Here is an 18,563-nt window from a genome sequence, read left to right on the forward strand (position 1 = left end):
TATAGGGGAGGGAACTATAAATTTTACTTTTTAAAGGAGGGTAGTGTATATTTTAACATAAGAGAGGATGATAGTGTAATTCAAGGGAAGTGTAATTTACTCTTACAAAAATAAAGACCTACTTATGATCCATAGTCAGCCCAATCAAATCTAATTATAAAAGGCAAGGTTTTACCATGTCTTTCAAAACAAATATAAAATTAGGGATCGTAGTGACTCACAACCCTAGAAAGTGCGTTGTCTCAATCATCATCGATCAATCACAAACAACAGCTCGCCAAAGGTATTTCTCTTTTCTCAATTGAATTTAATTTTTTCGTTAAATTAGCTTTGGTGCATTTTTTTAGGTGTTTTTTTTTTTGGTATAGTTCTTTAGTTTTGTCTTTTCATTTACGTGTAGAATTTTTTTGGGTCGACAATGAAGAGACAAAGACGACAGGAAAACAAAGACAAGCTCAGTGAGTTGCCTGATTGCGTTTTACTTCACATTCTGTCTTTTTTGGACACCGAAGATGCTGTTCAAACTTGCATATTGTCTACGAGATGGAAGAATCTCTGGAAGCATGTTCCCGCCCTTAGATTAGATTCTTATTCACACTCCTTGTGTGGAGGGACCAATCTCTCTCAAGGGCTTCACCAAATTCGTGTCTTCAATTTTGTCTAAACGCGATGCCTCAACTGCATTGCACACCCTTTATTTTCAACGCGGAGGACGCGTGGAGCCTCACCTACTCAAAAGGATTGTGAAATATGCAGGTTCGCACAATGTCCAACAGTTACAAATCTCTGTTACATGTGATATTGAACATTTTACTTCCTGCTTCTTTTCATGTCACACTTTAACATCTCTTAACCTTTTTGTTGGCCATATGAATTTTAATCAAACAGCATTATTTCCAAATTCTCTACACTTGCCAGCATTAACGAGCTTAACTCTAAAGAACTTTGCCTTTCGTGTTGGGGATAATGGTTGTGCTGAGCCTTTTTCAGAATTTAAGAAGTTGAATAGTTTGATCATTAGCCGTTGTATTGCTCTTGATGCGGAAAACCTACGCATATCAAGTGTCACACTTGATAATTTAACAATAATAACACCTCGTGTTGTACCTAGGAACTACCGCAAAATCGAGCTATCTACTACAAGTCTTAGTTCTTTTGTTTTTAACGGTATTCCTCATCAGAAACTTGTCGGGAGCCATCTTTGTTCAGTTAAACATCTAAACATTGATGCAAATGTACCCTACAATTGCACAGATTTAGATTGGAAGCATGCAAATCTTTTAGTTTTTCTCAGCTGGTTGCAAGAGATTGTTGATATCAAATCATTCACAATCAGTTCAACTACTCTTCAGGTATACTTTAATAACGTGTATGTTACTATGCTACATTATATTCGTTAAATGTGCTTCAAAATGTCAATTATTCTGGCTAGCTTTCTGTTTCAGCAGCTTATATTCTCAAAATTCATTCATTCTGGTTTTAACTTTTCATGTTTTAAGACTTTATTTTTGCTTTCTTCTTAGGATTCCTGCTTTTTAACTAATTTTTTTTCTCTAAATTTTCTAAAAATATACGACCTGAAGGTTGACTTAGTTCCTTCGTTGGTTTAGGTTCTCTACTTAGTTCCAGATCTATTAAAGGTTGACTTCCCTTACTTATGTAACTTGAAGTCACTTAAAGTAAAAATGAAAGGAATTCCACCTGGATTATCCAAGAAGTTGATAGATGCCAACATAGCGCAGCTTCCTGCAAGGTCACAAGAAGTTTCCAAGTTACACGAAGCATTTAAGCTAGGGTCGAAATCATCTTCATCCATACCTGAGGGAATACTTGACTTTTTGCTTCAAAACTCACCTTCAGCAAAAGTTGATATCATCGATTAGATTGCAAAAGGTAAAATGTGCATTGCACATAATTTATTACTTTGGTTTTTCTCTTCCTTGTTTCTGTTTTCTGATTAATTCAAGCCCTTTGATTAGAAAAACACAACTGTACATGTACACTTGTACTATTATATCCAGTCTCAACTTATGTGGATACTTCTAGTTTGTAGAATATTCCTAGCTGAGATAAACTTTAGCTCCTAACTTGTCAAAAAAAGCTTGATTGTGAAACTTGAATCAAATGGAGTGCAACAAAAGATTAGGAAAAAGATCAATCTGAAGGGAAATGATTCCTCAAAACAAAATATTCACCCTGGAGTGTTTACAACCTAATTTCCCTCTGATACGAGAACATGATCTTGACTCAAACTTAATATGTTGCTGATTTACTAGAGAAGGCTGTCATGACATGTTGAAACCCATTCATCGCTGTTACACTGGTTTGGTGCAGTCTCTGCTAACTCAGTTACATATTCCTTTCTCTACACATTTTTTTTAATATGTGTTTTTACAACCTCTGTTTATTGTGAGAAGCAAAGTGCAGTGGCACTTAGTTATATTTCTGTCATGCAAGCATCGGAACTAGATTTCTACTTTGTTAGAGAGGAGGTTCTTAGCATGGTTCATACTGTCACACATGCTCAACCAGATTACCATATTTCTGAGGTCAATGAAGGTCGATGAGAGAAAATGAACATAGAAATTGTTCTTAGATATCCAAAAGGAGAGGAATAATAACTAATATCTTTGGAATTGATCTGGCATGAAAGCGTGTGCGCGCGCGAGAGAGAGAGAGAGAGAGAGAGAGAGAGAGAGAGAGAGAGAGAGAGAGAGAGAGAGAGAGAGAGAGAGAGAGAGAGAGAGAGAGAGAGCATCCTGTAACACGAATTGATTTTGCATGAAAGTGATTTTGCACAGAATTGATTTTTCATGAAAGTGTGTGTATCCATGCTCATGTGTGCATCTTGAATCACATGTAACACGAGTTTAAATTAGCTTATATTTGTAAATGCTTCACAGCTTTGAGATAAACATTAGCTCTTAACATATGAAAAATCTTCTAGCTCATTGAACATACGTGCATCCTGAATCACATGATAAGAGATTTGTGTACTAATTAAATCTTACGTGATTACCTTTTTATAATTTATATTACAACCAATGTCTTCTTATAATGGACCTCATTAAAATTTTCATTCATTTTGACTTGTGTAGGGAAGGAATGCTGGCTGGTGAAATGATGATTGGCGTTCGTTTTGTTTTCTCCCTAGATTTCTGCGGTTCTTTTTTGCGGTTTTAGTCTTTTGTGTGTCTGATATTGAATAGAGGGCATAGACTACTGGAGTCATTGAGATTTTAATATTTTGTCTTAACACAACAACGATTTTATTATATGGAACAAATTATAAATTGATTTTTCTGGTTTATGTGACTCTGCTCATGTTATTTTTGGTCCTAATTGATGTCTACTCTCAGGAAACTAAATATTTCAGTGTAATCTTCTTGCATCTTGTATGCATAATTGATCTGTCTATGTATGTATATTTCACATCAATATGAATAAATCATATAAACCAATTAGCTCTTGTCTATCCACTATGATGTTGTTATGATATTGAATATTGTTGTCATTATAATGCAAATAACGCTTTCAAGAGTTAAAATGATATTTAATGGTCAGTACATGAATAAAAAAGTCAGGTTTAAATGCTCATTACATTACATCTGCCAGAATATATACATTTTATGCCTTCCAAAAAATTATGAACAAAAGTCCGACAAGAGTCAGCGTTGTAACTTGTAAGTCTCATTCTTTTGGATAAATAGTAATTTCCGACAAGAGCAATGACGTTGTAACTTGTATCCCTAAATCTATAACCAGTATCCACAATTGTCCATTAATGTAGCGAGATTACAAAGTAGTCATTGATTGTGCCTTCCGTTTGTCAAAATAGTCTATGACAAAAACAAATGCTTATATGTCCGATTAAGAAATGCTTACATCTTTCATGCCTACTATACGTTTTAACCCTCAACGCGTTGATTCACCACGCTTCAACCTTACAAGAGCTCCATGGTGATGGCGTTAAAGGAAGCATTTTAACGTTGCAAACTGAAGGTGAGAAAAACACAAGAAAGAGAGTTGAAAATCATTTTAACAAACACTTCAGAAAATCATTTTAAAGGTTTTACTATGGCAGTTGGACCGGGATTTACTTTAAATATTCTTTTTGCCACTTTGCCAATATGAGTCAAGATGAATCAAGATTTATAAATTTAGATGCTATGTAAATGTGCTATGTAACGTGACCAAAAATTGCATAGTGTTACCGATGTGAGTTAACTCACTTTGCTGTTCGGAAGGTGACTTAACTCACGTTGGACGTGAGTTAAATCACGTAGGTTATACACCAACGTCACTTAAGTCACATTGGATACATCGAACGTGAGTTAACTCACATTGAGTGTATTTTAGTCAGTTCAGTTGGGAGTGAACAATTTTTTATAGGAGAAGAGCAATTTCCCCTTATGATAGGTAGGTATATTGTTTTTTGAATAATATATTCTATTTTGACATGTTAAAAAAATTACTATCGTGAAAAGAAACAAAAAGAAAGTAAAACTAAAATAATAGTAATAATAGTAAAATGTAACTTTAAGGGTTGATTTATGGGTGTTTGCGGTGCGATTTGGTTCGGTTTTGAGACTAAAAGTCATCTGAACCGCAAGATAAAAAAGCATGCGGTTTGGTTTGGTTCGGTTGACTTTTAAAATACAATCCGAACCAAACCAATGTGGTTTGGGTTGGATCGGTTGGTGCGGTTTTTTCGAGACAATTAGTTTTTTTGTTTCTAACAATAAAATCGAGTTAAAAAGGTAAAACACAACATATTTTCGGCAAACAACATAAGCCAAATTAAAAACGTGGACAAAAATTAATTCTATTTTGTAAGAAATGTAAAATACTAATATTTTATCATTCTCTAAAAGTTTAGGTAGCCCATAAATACATTTTTAAAATAAAAAGCAGAGAATAAACTTAACAAGAGAAAAAATATGTCATTTTATAAAAGTTTTCATTGAGTTTATATGAGTATTGATATAGGTGACATAGATTTTAATTAGTGTTTTTATTATGTTGCAGTTTGGTTTGCTCCGGTTGGGTTGGTAAAATGAAAACCGCAAACCAAACCAAACCATGCGGTTGAGTAAAAAAATGATCCAATACATCCAAACATATTGCGGTTTTATTTTGTTTGGGTTGGTTTGGTTTGTGGTTTTTCTATTGGATTGATTCAGTTTATTGATTTGGTGGTAAAAGCTTGAGACCTAAAAAATGTTTTCCTTTCTAGACCTTAAATTCAGATTATTCCTATGTTGATCCTAAGGTTGAATATGTTTTAGAACTCATTTTGCAGTAAGCAAAGAGAGAATATATGTTGTGTTTTAAACCTCTGACCAATGATCGATCTAGTATTGAATAACTTGTTGGACCAATAGGTCACAAATGCCCACATGACTATTGAACCACTCTCTATATATAAAAATTAAAAAAATAATGACTAAAAATTTCATAATTATAAATGTTAATTAAAAATTATACATTTAAAATTTAAGAAAAACTCATAAATTATATGTTTATTGGGCCAGGCTATCGGGCCATACTTTACACACATGCCTGCACTCCTGTTATTTGTATTTAATTTTGTTTTAATCACACCGCTCAAATTAAACCCTAAAAATAAAATAATTTGATTCTCCTCTTTTGTTTCACCGACTTATGAACTTAACCACTGTTTTATAAACTTTGAAGTAGAATCAATCTTGCAAAAGTGTTTCTCTCATTCCTCACAGTTGGTTTATAACTGTTTACGAACTTATAATTGTTTACTGATCGATCGATGGAGGAAATATCTGTCCCCGTCAACAAGAAGCTAACCCTAACATCACCACCACCTTCATTCTCTTCCGGTGATTCACTTCAAGATCCGCTGCCACTGCCCATTCTTCCTCTCGACCTCATTCTAGAAATTCTATGCAGACTACGTACCCGCCTTCAACTTCGATGTGTCAGTAAGTTGTGGAATTCTTTTATCTCTGATAGCAAATTCGCCAACAAGCATCTTTGCTTGTCAACCCTCCACCACATACACAGAATAAGTTACTGTACGTTCTCATGCAACTACATTCACACGTCTTACCCACTCCACTCTTTTTTCACTGGGTGTGAAACCACCGACGTCACCGAGCTCATATATCCTTTCAACAAATTTTATAAACCTTATATTATTGGCTCTTGCAACGGTATCCTCTGTATTGCTTACCATAATCATTCAATTCTAATGTGGTCAATTCTATTGTGGAACCCTTCCATTAAGAAATTCAAGGAATTACCACATTTTCAAAAGTTAGGGGGGATTACTAACCTCGCTGTTAGCTTTGGCTATGATTCTGTTACGGATAATTACAAGGTGGTTGTTGTTTTACAATACACTGACGTGAAGGTTCATACATTGGGTACCGATTTTTGGAAAAGCATTCAGGAGTTTCCCTTTGGTGTTATGCCTGTTGAGAGGTCTGGAAAATTTGCGAGTGGCAGGATTAATTGGTTGGCCTCTACTGATTTAAGCCTGCAAAGTCCACGTTGCATTGTTTCTATTGATTTGCGGAAGGAATCTTATGAAAAGGTTTTGCCTCCTGATGGGGTAGATGCGTGCAACTTCTCCTTGAGTGTGTTAAGAGATTGTTTGTGCATAATTGCTGGCATTGATATCTGGGTCATGAAGGAATATGGAATTCAAGAGTCATGGACTAAATTGTTCACTGTTTCTAACATTCCATATCCTATAAACTCTTGTATCTTGACCAAGGCTGTGTATATCTTTGAGGATGACCAAGTGTTGCTGGAGTTTGTAGGAGATTGGGATTGGAATTTGGTTATTTATGATTCCAAGAATGGTACGTTTAGATTTCCTATATTTCAAAACAGAGATATCGCACATGAAGTCTGTGTGGAGAGTTTGATATCACCTAGTTTTTAATAATTGGATGCAGTGCTATGTCACTTAGCATGAATTTGACCATAACATATATGTTAATTTATGTTTATGTTTTTTATTTAGTTTTTATTCTAAAACTACTAGTGATTTCATGGATTATTGTTAAATAATGGTCATAAATGTGAAGCTTGAGAAATTGGTGTTATTTTCATTTGTATTATTTGTTTATTAAAGTTATTTGGTCCCTCATCTTGCATTACATTTTATATAATTCACAATCAGGCATTGTGTTAGATGGTTACTAGTTGCAATTTGGAAGATCATGATTAGGATTTTGATGTTTGCCAAGTCACTAGCATGTTCTTTGAAATTTCTGCTATGTGCTGCACAAATTTAATAATGTTTGGCTCAAATCTTGCAAAATACATTATGAATTAAACAAAACATGATCATGCATGTTTAGTGTGATATACAGTGGTCAGTGGTTACAACTAACAATGTGTTTGCAAAGAATTACAACATCACTTAGACTTTAATTAGAGCAAGTTGCATTTTTCCCATTTTCATTGTTTTTTTTTTTGAGCAACCCATTTTCATTGTTACCTCCTACTTTAATTGAGTTCAGAAATATTTTACTTCCGCATATTTATAAATTTAAAGCTATAATAAAACAAATTAGTATAAATTTAAAGACATAATAAAGCAAATTAGAAATGGAAGTTTTGTAAAGAATGAAAGATCAAAGAAGTTCTTAGGCCAATATTATGTGTGGCTTTTCGTCTTTCAAATGCATACTCCCTAAAATGTACTTAAAGTACTCACTTTTCTGTTCAATGTACTTATTTTTGAATTAGACTTGCTTACTTTTCTGTTCTATCAGTACAGATTATTCATCATTAGCCCATTGGTAAAATAAAACCACTTGTAGAATATTCACAGCCGAGATAAATTTAAGCTCTAAACTTGACAAAAAAGTTTGATTGTGAAACTCGAATCACATGTTTGAATTTGCATTTAGGCATTTAGTTCATAGGAGATTCGCTTCCCAGATTTGAGATAAACTCTGGTTCTTACCAATTAAAAAAGCTTCTAGCTCGTTGAACACATGTGCATCTTGAATCACATGTGAAGAGATTTGTGCAGAAAATGAATCTTATCTGATTACATTTTTCCAATATATATTACAACCAATGGTATCATAAGTTTCTTGTTTGCTATATGTTTTGTATCATGGTCTGAACTTATGTTTTCTAGCTTCTTAGATATGTACACACTATTTGGTGTTTTCTTTTGTAACTGATGTTGTTGATTAGTATTGTCCACAGTTGCAAAAGAATTATAAAAAGGCTGGTGAGAATAGTAATGTGATGCTATATATCACACGTTACGAAACATCTGTCTACATGTTTCTGGATGGCTTAATTTATGAAATAAGCCTCTGTTATCTGTTATGTCAAAATTTACAACAAATTCTGTTATCTGTTAAGTCAAAATTTACAACAAATTTATGAAACTAATGCAAAACTTTGTGAATGGAACTAGTTCCATGGCAGCAATAAAGAAACTGTAGGAGTTAATGCTTCAAATCCTTTTCGATCATGTATAAAAGACTTCATCACAAGAGATTGCTCACACACAAGATCATACAAGCCTTTTGTTGTTCTACATGCCTCTTTAGCCATCTCCATTTAGAATCCTTACTGCAGTATTCAGATCAAAAAAGTTAGTGAATACACATTACAGCAGCCAAATTCCATTTTCAGTTACTGTTGAAAGTAAAAACTCTAGATTCCCATTTTGGATAGTAGAGTGTTTTAGTGAGTAACTGATAGTATTAGTTAATTATGTAAAATCATTCCACTTCCCATATAGAAATTGCTCATAGCAATAACAACTAACTTATCATTTGCGTCTTTCATGAGCAGCAAAACAATCTAGTCTGAAGTTTTAATTTGCCAATAAGAAGATGAACCAAGCTATCATATTCCCACTCCGAATACAGCGTTATCGTTTTTATATCCACTTTATCTCAATAACCTGCTGCAAACGTAAGCTTGTTTCTCTACGTATGGTTTTGTAATTTGTCAACTGAAAGTAAGTTATAACCTCAGACATCGTGGGAAACATAAATAGAGAAGGATTGTTATTATGTTTTTATTTTGACAAAAGATATAGAGAATGATCTCAAAACAAAATTATTCAACCAAAAAATCTCTCTTTAAGAATGCACATTTTACCTTAATCAACATATGATGTGAGCACTTGCCGATGGTGAGTGTTGAAGCAAAAAGTCCACCATTCCATCGGGTATGGAAGATATTTGTCTCTTTTCTACTTTCAATGATTTTAAGTGACACAAGAATGGGAGCTACAAGTGCCAAAGATGCTTGGGGTACACTAAAGGAGGAGTTTGAAGGAAGTGACAAGGTACGTGCCATTAAACTTCAGACTCTAAGACGTGAGTTTGAGTTATTAATAATGAAAGAGTCTGAGACCGTAAAAGAATATTATACCAAGATAAAAGAACTAGTGAGTCAAATGAAAACTTACGGGGATAGTATTCTAGACAAAAGAATTGTTGAGAAAATTCTAATTTCTATTCCTCGTAAGTATGATGCAATTGTTACTACGATTGAGCAAACCAAAGATTTGTCTACTTTGTCAGTGACAGAATTAATAGGCTCACTAGAAGCTTATGAGCAAAGATTGAGTAGGCATGATGATGATACAGTTGAAAATGCCTTTCAATCAAAGCTTAAATTACGGTCTCAAAATAAAGAATTTGGAGGAAACAAGAAAAGTGGAGAAAATTCTAGAAACAAAGATTTTTCTAGAAATTTCTCAAAGAAAAATCAAGATGATTATCCTCCATGTGGCATGTGCAAGAGGACCAATCATGCCGAGAAATATTGTCGATGGCGCGGAAAACCACAATGTGGATACTGTAAGAAATTCGGACATGTGGAGAAGGACTGCTACAGCAAAAATATGCATTAAGCAAACTTCGTTGAAGAGCATGAGTGTGAGAAGGGCCAACGTGACTATGACCAACATCTTTTTTATGCCACACAAGATTCCAATGACGAATTGAGTAGAAATTGGTACTTGGATAGTGGTTGCAGAAATCGCATGGCCAAAGATGAGAGCATCTTCAAGGATATTGATGACTCTGTCAAAGTAAAGGTTCGACTGGGAAACGACTCAGTTGTGGAATCTAAAGGCAAAGGCACTGCGATTGTGGAGACTAAGAAAGGTACGAGGTTTATCAAAGACGTCTTGCTAGTTCCCAATCTTAAAGGAAATCTTCTGAGTATTGGTCAAATGTTAGAGAGAGGATATACTATATACTTTGAAGGAGACACGTGCTCAATATATGACAACAATCACAAAAGGCAAGAGATAGCCAAAATAAAAATGGAAAAAAGAAATAGAAGCTTTCCAATAAGCTTCAAATATACTACTAACATTGCCTTCAAAGTTCAAGTTGATGATTCATGGCTATGGCATCGAAGATTTGGTCACTTCAACACTCAAGCATTGAAGATGTTATATCAGAAGAATATGATGAGAGATCTCCCACACTTGAAGTAAAATAATGAAGCTTGTGAAGGATGTCTTCTTGGAAAGCAACATCGATTGATATTTCCAACATGAGAAACTTGGAGAGTTGAGGAGTTGTTGGAGTTGATACACACAGATGTGTGTGGACCAATGAGGACACCCTCACTCCACAACAACAGGTATTTCATCCTCTTCATTGATGATTTTTCTAGAATGACTTGGGTCAACTTTATGAAAGAAAAATAAGAAGTTTTTGGAATATTCAAAAAGTTTAAGACCTTTGTCGAAAAACAAAGTGGAAAATGTATTAAAGTTCTCAGAAGTGATCGTGGCAAAGAGTACAATTGCCATGAGTTTGATAAGTTCTGTGAAGATGAAGGAATCGAGCGACAACTAACAGTCGCATATTCTCCTCAATAAAATGGTGTGTCGGAGAGGAAGAATCGCACAGTCATGGAGGTGGCTCGACCGATGATAAAAGATAAAGGATTGCCTAATACATTTTGGGCTGAAGCAGTTTACACTGCTGTCTACATACTCAACAGATGCCCAACCAAGGCAGTCAATGACAAAACTCCAATTGAGGCTTGGTGTGGCAATAAACCATCAGCTAAGCATCTAAGAGTTTTTGGATCTATCTGCTACATACATGTTCCTGCTCAAAAGAGACATAAGTTAGAAGACAAGAGCATACGTGGAATATTCTTGGGATATAGCACACAATCAAAAGGTTATAGAGTCTATAACTTACAAACAAAGAAGCTCATTGTCAGCCGAGATGTCAATGTTGATGAAAATGCTAGCTGGAATTGGAATGAAGAACAAGTTGAGAGAAGCAACATCACCATTCCAATACCACAATCAAACATAGAAGACATAATAGGAACAACTGAAGAACCAGGTACGCCACCTTCACCTCCTTAATAGGAAACTTCTTCACCAGAATCTACTCCAACAAGAGTAAAATCATTGGTGGATATATATGAAACTTGAAACTTGGCCATGCTTGAGCCTGAAAACTATGATGTGGCGTCAAAACAAGAAGTATGGGTCAAGGCAATGCAAGATGAGATTAAAATGATCGAGAAGAATAATACTTGGGAGCTTGTTGATTGTCCACATGGAAAAGACATAATTGGAGTTAAATGGGTTTATAAGACAAAGCTTAATCCCGATGGCTCAATACAGAAACACAAGGCTAGACTAGACGTAAAAGGTTACTCGCAACAACCTAGAGTCGACTATAATGAGACATTTGCCCCGGTTGATCGCCTAGACACTATTAGAGCCTTAATAGCTCCTGCTGCACAAAAACGGTGGAGCATATATACCAACTAGATGTGAAATCAGCTTTTCTAAATGGTGTACTTAAGGAAGAGATTTATGTGGAGCAGCCACAAGGATTTGTAGTCAAAGGAAATGAAGGCAAAGTTTTGAGACTAAGAAAAGCTTTATATGGCCTAAAGCAAGCCCCTCGAGCATGGTATAGTAGAATTGATCAGTACTTTATGGATTGAGGATTCAGGAGGAGCAAAAGGATTCAGCATGATACTCTCATTGTCTCCTTATATGTTGATGATCTTATCTTCACTGGAAACAATATGAAGATGATAGCTGGATTCAAAGACATGATGAACACATTTGAGATGACTGACCTTGGCTTAATGAATTACTTCCTCGGCATAGAGGTAAACCAACAAGAAGAAGGTATATTTATCTGCCAAAAGAAATACACTGAAGGACTATTGAAGAAGTTCAAGATGAATGATTGCAAGCCAGTCGCTACTCCACTAGTAACAAATGAAAAGCTACAAAAGGATGATGGATCCCTAGAAGCTGATGCATCACTCAATAGAAGTCTGATCGGGAGTCTACTATATCTTACTACCACGAGACCAGACATCATGTTCGCTACATGTCTCCTATCAAGGTTCATGCAGAAACCAAGTCAAATTCACTTTGGAGTTGGTAAAAGAGTTCTAAGATACTTGCAAGGCACAAAGGAGTATGGCATATGGTATAAACCCAAGAGCTACTCAAAGTTGCTTGGCTACACTGACAGTGATTGGGCAAGATCAGTAGATGACATGAAGAGCACGTCAGGTTATGCCTTCTCATTAGGATCATGATTTTTCTCATGGGCGTCAAAAAAGCAAGCTACAGTTGCACAATCCACAGTAGAGGCTAAGTACATTGCAGCAGCTGAAGCTACAAGTCAAGCTATATGGCTTCGAAGAATACTTGAAGAAATGGGTGAAATACAAGATGAGTCTTCCATAATCTACTGTGATAACAAATCGCAATCACAAAGAATCCTGTGCATCACAGTAGAACAAAACACATACCAATCAAATATCACTTTATCAGAGAAGCTGAAGCGACTAAACAGATCCAGCTCGAGTATTGCACTACAGAAGACCAAATTGCATACATATTCACAAAGGCTTTACCAAGATCAAGATTTGAGCTACTACGAACTATGCTTGGAGTTACCGAATTAAAATGTGATGCATATTTCTAGCATTTTCTAGAATGCATTAGTAACCTATAGAATGTTAAAGAATGATGTACATGCCTAGATTTCTCTAAAATAGTTTACTATGTTTTAGAATTAATTAATACTACGCATGTAGTAATTAAAATGTCATGAAGAGTCTAGAAAGAACTATCTAGAACATGACATTCACGCCTATAAATAGGCAAACATGTGCTCATTTGTAATCAATCCAATCAATCTAATTTGGAGAGCAATACGATATATTCTTGCTCCAAGTCCTCACTCTACTTACTACTATATTTCAACTATCCAACTACACTCTAAACTATAACTACTACCTAAACTACTAACATTAACCATGGCAGCTCGAGCAGCAAGTAGAAATCTCTTTCGTTAGCGACGAAGTGGAAAACTAACCGGTTTTGATGGATGGATTGAAGGTAGAAGCAAAGGGAATGGGTTTTGAGGGTTTGGGTTGGAATCAAAACATGTTTTGTTTTCGTAGAAAGAAAGAAAGAGAGTAGAATGGGCGATTATTATTAAATAAAATATTAATCAAAGTTTTAGGTTTTATTTTTACTTTTTTCAAAACTCAGAATCCACCTTTTTTTTTAGGAAAAAACTCAGTATCCACACAGGGCCGTTTGTTTTAGATTTAAAAAAAAACTTGAGTTTTCTTTGTATTTCTAAAAATGAATATTTTAGAAATTTACTCAAAAATAGTAGAAATTATTTTAAACTCATTTAAAATAAGTTAAACATGACATTTTGACATTCATTAGCTTAAATATTCATTGTTAGAGATTTTACATAGTAAAAATCACATATTTTTTCAAAGCGACATCTTTCAAAAATGATTTTTATGAAAATCTATTTAAAATATCTTTTTTTTAGAGATTTTTCAAAATTTTGGTATCCAAAAAAAAATTATAACAAAACGATGAAATACTTATAATTGCATTTTAAGATAAATTATTCAAACAAATTTTTCATTTGAAACTTTTCTTAAAAATTTCTTTGTTAAAAAAATTGTAGTAAAAAAATATTACACTATAAAAATCTAATTTAAAAAAACCTAAAACAAACGGGCTTTTAAACCCGCGTTAACTAGTAGAATTTAATTGAACTCGGAAGAAAGCTCTCTATGGAATGGTGTAGGAAATTTTACCCTATACCCCAACACATGTACTTTCACCCCTACAAATTTACAAAAATTAATTTTCCCAATTCAACTTGAGTTCACCCCACCTAATATTCAAACTATAAAACATTTCTGAATTTTTCCCGGAAAACACATATTTACCTTTCGGAAAATCATTCAGAATACTCATGTATATTTTTCTGTAATAATCCAAACCCTTAAATGGTGGATCCAATGGTGAGAATGGCAACGTAGTGACAGAACAATCACTTGTAATCCCTTTTTTTTTTTTAACGTTGAAGACAATTTCATTAACGAATTGCAATAAATCAAATGCCAAGACTGCAGAAATACAAGGCGGAGTTTCTTCGACCCATATGCAATCTAAATTCTTAAGAGCATAATTAGCTAAATAATGAGAATCTTGGTTGGCTTCACGCCTAATATGCAAAAAATTTAAACTACGAAAATTATCCTTAAAACTAATACAATCCTTAAAACTATCCTTAAAACTACGAAAATTTAAACCACGCTAATTCCAAGCTATGCAACTCATTGTCTCCGATAAACACAAAAACTCCTTATTGAAAGGGAAAAACAATACTCCTTTCAATCAGTACTCCTTATTAAAAAGGGAAAACCAAAAAAACATTATTCATGAGCAATTCATCAAACAGGTTTTGGGCATTTTTACCTGATATTAATAGAGGTGGGCGAATGAATTGCACCTTATTGAAAGGAAAATCAATACTCCTTATTAAAAAGGGAAAACCAAAAAAACATTATTCATGAGCAATTCATCAAACATTATTCATGAGGATTTGCAATGATTCGGAATGAAGATTTTGACCCAAAAATTCACACTTTTTGGGTTTTTGGAGGTGGAGGGAAAGAAAAAATAGAGCTGTGTGGTTGCCTGCTGGGTTTTGAACGAAAATAGTACCCAACGTGAATTAGCTCACGCAGCGCATGTTAACTCACGCAGGGGCAATTTGGACAATTACTTTGGGAATGAGCGAAACGGTTTGGGTAAAGAGTAGAATTTGCAAGGTTTTACCGTGACTTTGAAAACAAACATAAAATTAGGGATCGTACCGACTCACTACCATAGAAAGTGTGTTATAAGAGGCGAATGTAGAAGAAGGGTTTTTGTCTCATTCACAAACAACACCTCGCCAAAGGTATTTCTATTTTCTCAATTGAATTTCATTTTTCTGTTAAATTAGGTCAGGTGCATTTTTTTTAGGTATTTTTTTGGTATGGTTCGTTAGGTTTTTATGGTTTATCTGTAGAATTTTTATGGTCGACAATGAAGAGTGAAAACAAAGACAAGCTTAGTGAGTTCTCCGATTGCGTTTTACTTCACATTCTGTCTTTTTTGGAATCCGAAGATGCAGTTAGAACTTGTATACTGTCCTCAAGATGGAAGAATCTCTGGAAGCATGTTCCCGCTCTTCGGTTAAGTTCTCATTCACACAAGGGCTTCACCAAATTTGTGTCTTCAATTTTGTCTAAACGCAGTGCCTCAACAGCATTGCAGACCCTTGATTTTCGACGCTTAGGCTTCGTGGAGCCTCACATACTCAAAAGGATTTTAAAATATGCAGTTTCGCACAATGTCCAACAGTTACAAATCTCTGTTACATGTGATATTGAACAATTTAATTCCTGCTTCTTTTCATGTCAGACGTTAACATCTCTTGACCTTTTTGTTGGCAATAAGAATTGTAATGAGACAACATTATTTCCAAGTTCTATGAATTTGCCAGCGTTAACGAGCTTATCTCTAAGGAACTTTGCCTTTCATGTTGGGGATAATGGTTGTGCTGAGCCTTTTTCAGAATTTAAGATGTTGAATAGTTTGATCATTGACCGTTGTATTGCTCTTGATGCGGAAAACCTACACATATCAAGTGTCACACTTGTTAATTTGACAATAATAACACCTCGTGTTGTACCTAGGAACTACCGCAAAATCAAGCTATCTACTACAAGTCTTCACTCTTTTGTTTTTATCGGTATTCCTTATCAGAAACTCGCTGGGTGGCATCTTTGTTCAGTAAAACATCTAGACATTTATCCAAAGGTACCTTGGATTTACACTGATTTAGATTGGAAGCACGCAAATCTTTTAGTTTTTCTCAGCTGGTTGCAAGAGCTTGTTGATATCAAATCATTCACAATCAGTTCAACTACTCTTCAGGTATACTTCAATAAAGTGTCTGTGAGTATGCTACAACATATTAGTTAAATGTGCTTCGAAATGTCAATTATTCTGGCTAGCTCTCTGTTTCAGCAGCTTATATTCTCAAAATTCATTCATTCTCGTTTTAACTTTTCATGTTTTAAGACTTTATTCTTGCTTTCTTCTCAAGATTCCTGCTTTTTAACTATTTTTTTTCTCTAAATTTTCTAAAAATATACGACCTGATGGTTGACTTAGTTCCTTCGTTGGTTTAGGTTCTCTACTTAGTTCCTGATCTATTAATGGTTGACTTCCCTTACTTACGTAACTTGAAGTCACTGAAAGTAAAAATGAAAGGAATTCCACCTGGATTATCCAAGAGGTTGATAGATGCCAACATAGCGCAGGTTCCAGCAATGTCACAAGAAGAAGCTTCCAAGTTACATGAAGCATTTAAACTAGGGTCGAAATCATCTTCATCCATACCTGAGGGAATACTTGATTTTTTGCTTCAAAACTCACCTTCAGCAAAAGTTGATATCATCGATTAGATTGCAAAAGGTAAAATGTGCATTGCACATAATTTATTACTTTGGTTTTTCTCTTCCTTGTTTCTGTTTTCATTGGTCTACTGTTATAACTTATTATCGTGGATTAATTCAAGCCCTTTGATTAGAAAAACACAACTGTACATGTGCACTTGTACTTATGTTATATCCAGTCTCAAATTATGTAGATACTATAGAAAGTATTGGATTGCTTGTTTTGAAAGAAAGAAAGTTAATGATGGTTGGTCTGGATTCTGGAATTGTAATTTTTTTGAGATCAAGGAAGGTTATTATTAAGAAGACAGGTAGAAAGAGGTAATTCATCGATGTTAAAGAAGAAAGGAATAAAGATAATTAATGAAAACGTGTGTCTGTACAGTGTATGCAATCTTGTGTGCATCATGAATCAGATGTACAACTAGTTTAAATTAACTTCTGGCTAGTTTGTAGATTTAAAACTTGAATCACAGTGCTAGAAAAGATTAGGAAAAAGATCAATCTGAAAGGAAATGATTCTTCAAAACAAATTGATCACATTGATCTAGGGGTCTGATAGGAGAACATAATTGACTCAAACTTAATATGTTGCTGATTTACTAGAGAAGGCTGACATGACTTGTTGCAAACCCATTCGTCGCTGTTACACTGGTTTGGTGCAGTCTCTGCTAACTCAGTTACATATTCCTTTCTTTACATATTTTTTTGTAATGTGTTTTACACCCTCTGTTTATTGTGAGCTAGATTTGTACTTTGTTAGAGAGAAGGTTCTTAGCATAAGTCGTACTGTCACACATGGTCAAGCACTTGACCATATTTCTGAGGTCAATGAAGGTCGATGAGAGGAAAGGAACATAGAAATTGTTCTTAGATGTCAATAAAGATAGAAATAATAACTAATATCTTTGGAATTGATTTTGCGTGAAAGTGTGTGCGCGCGCGCGAGAGCATGCATGCTCATGTGTGCGTTTTAAATTACATGTAACACGAGTTTGAATAAACTTATAATTACATGTAACACGAGTTTGAATAAACTTATAGCTCGTAAATGCTTCACAGCTTTGAGATAAATGTTAGTTCTTAACATATGAAAAATCTTCTAGCTCATTGAACACACGTGCACCCTGAATCACATGATAAGAGATTTGTACAACAAAATCAATCGTATGTGATTACATTTTTCAAATATATATTACAACCAATGCCTTCTTATAATTGCCCTCATTAAAATTTCCGTTCTATTTGAATTGAGCAGGGAAGGTATGCTGGCTGGTGAAGTGATGATTGGCGTTCTACTTTTTGTTTTCTCCCAAGATTTCTGCTGTGCTTGTTCGTAGATATTTTTTTGCTGTTTTATTCTTTCGTGCCTTTTGTGTGTCTGATTTTGCATAGAGCGCAAAACTTTAAACTTCTTTTCAAGGTTAAGACATGGACTACTGGAGTCATTAAGATATTTAATATTTTGGAATTTGGATAGGTTCAAACTGAATTTAGATCCAACATGGCTATTTTTTGTTTTGTCTTAACACAACAATGATTTTATCATACGCAACAAATTACAAATTGATATTACTAGAGTCTCTGCTGCTCTGTATGCTCAACTCTTAGGAAACCAAATATTCCAGTGTTATCTTCTCACATCTTGTATGCATAATTGATCTGTCTATGTATATTTCACGTCAAAATGAAAAAAATCATATAAGAAACTCACCATGTCTTTAGTAACTTACCGTCAAAGAGCTCTTGTCTAT

At 34.5% G+C, this 18,563-nt stretch overlaps 2 protein-coding genes and 1 pseudogene across 3 annotated transcripts; all 3 read left to right on the plus strand.

Moving 5' to 3' along the window:
• The first annotated feature begins 418 nt into the window (after positions 1-418).
• LOC146937041 (F-box/LRR-repeat protein 13-like) lies at positions 419-3,306 on the plus strand (annotated as a pseudogene). The gene is made up of 3 exons (XR_015030838.1): positions 419-1,352; positions 1,611-1,893; positions 3,099-3,306. The product of XR_015030838.1 is annotated as an F-box/LRR-repeat protein 13-like (transcript).
• Positions 3,307-5,785: 2,479 nt separating this feature from the next.
• On the plus strand, positions 5,786-7,118 carry LOC146937042 (F-box/kelch-repeat protein At3g23880-like). The gene has a single exon (XM_085757763.1). The coding sequence runs from the start codon at positions 5,786-5,788 to the stop codon at positions 6,923-6,925; it is 1,140 nt and encodes a 379-aa protein (XP_085613889.1). The 3' UTR covers positions 6,926-7,118.
• Positions 7,119-15,368: 8,250 nt separating this feature from the next.
• On the plus strand, positions 15,369-18,413 carry LOC146937043 (F-box/FBD/LRR-repeat protein At1g78750-like). The gene is made up of 3 exons (XM_085751540.1): positions 15,369-16,285; positions 16,543-16,828; positions 18,068-18,413. The coding sequence occupies exons 1-2, from the start codon at positions 15,392-15,394 to the stop codon at positions 16,816-16,818; spliced, it is 1,170 nt and encodes a 389-aa protein (XP_085607666.1). The 5' UTR covers positions 15,369-15,391; the 3' UTR covers positions 16,819-16,828; positions 18,068-18,413.
• The last annotated feature ends 150 nt before the right edge of the window (positions 18,414-18,563 follow it).

The sequence above is a fragment of the Medicago sativa genome, chromosome 3 (assembly GCF_051527215.1).
Source record: "Medicago sativa cultivar Bolivia chromosome 3, Bolivia_mono, whole genome shotgun sequence".
NCBI lineage: Eukaryota > Viridiplantae > Streptophyta > Magnoliopsida > Fabales > Fabaceae > Medicago > Medicago sativa.

What these genes read in the sequence shown, in the direction of transcription:
- LOC146937042 (XM_085757763.1), top strand. Translation starts at nt 5,786, where the DNA reads ATGGAGGAAATATCTGTCCCCGTCAACAAGAAGCTAACCCTAACATCA.
- LOC146937043 (XM_085751540.1), top strand. Translation starts at nt 15,392, where the DNA reads ATGAAGAGTGAAAACAAAGACAAGCTTAGTGAGTTCTCCGATTGCGTT. An exon ending in TCAGTTCAACTACTCTTCAG is followed by an intron (nt 16,286 to 16,542) that starts GTATACTTCAAT and finishes TCGTTGGTTTAG; the next exon opens with GTTCTCTACTTAGTTCCTGA.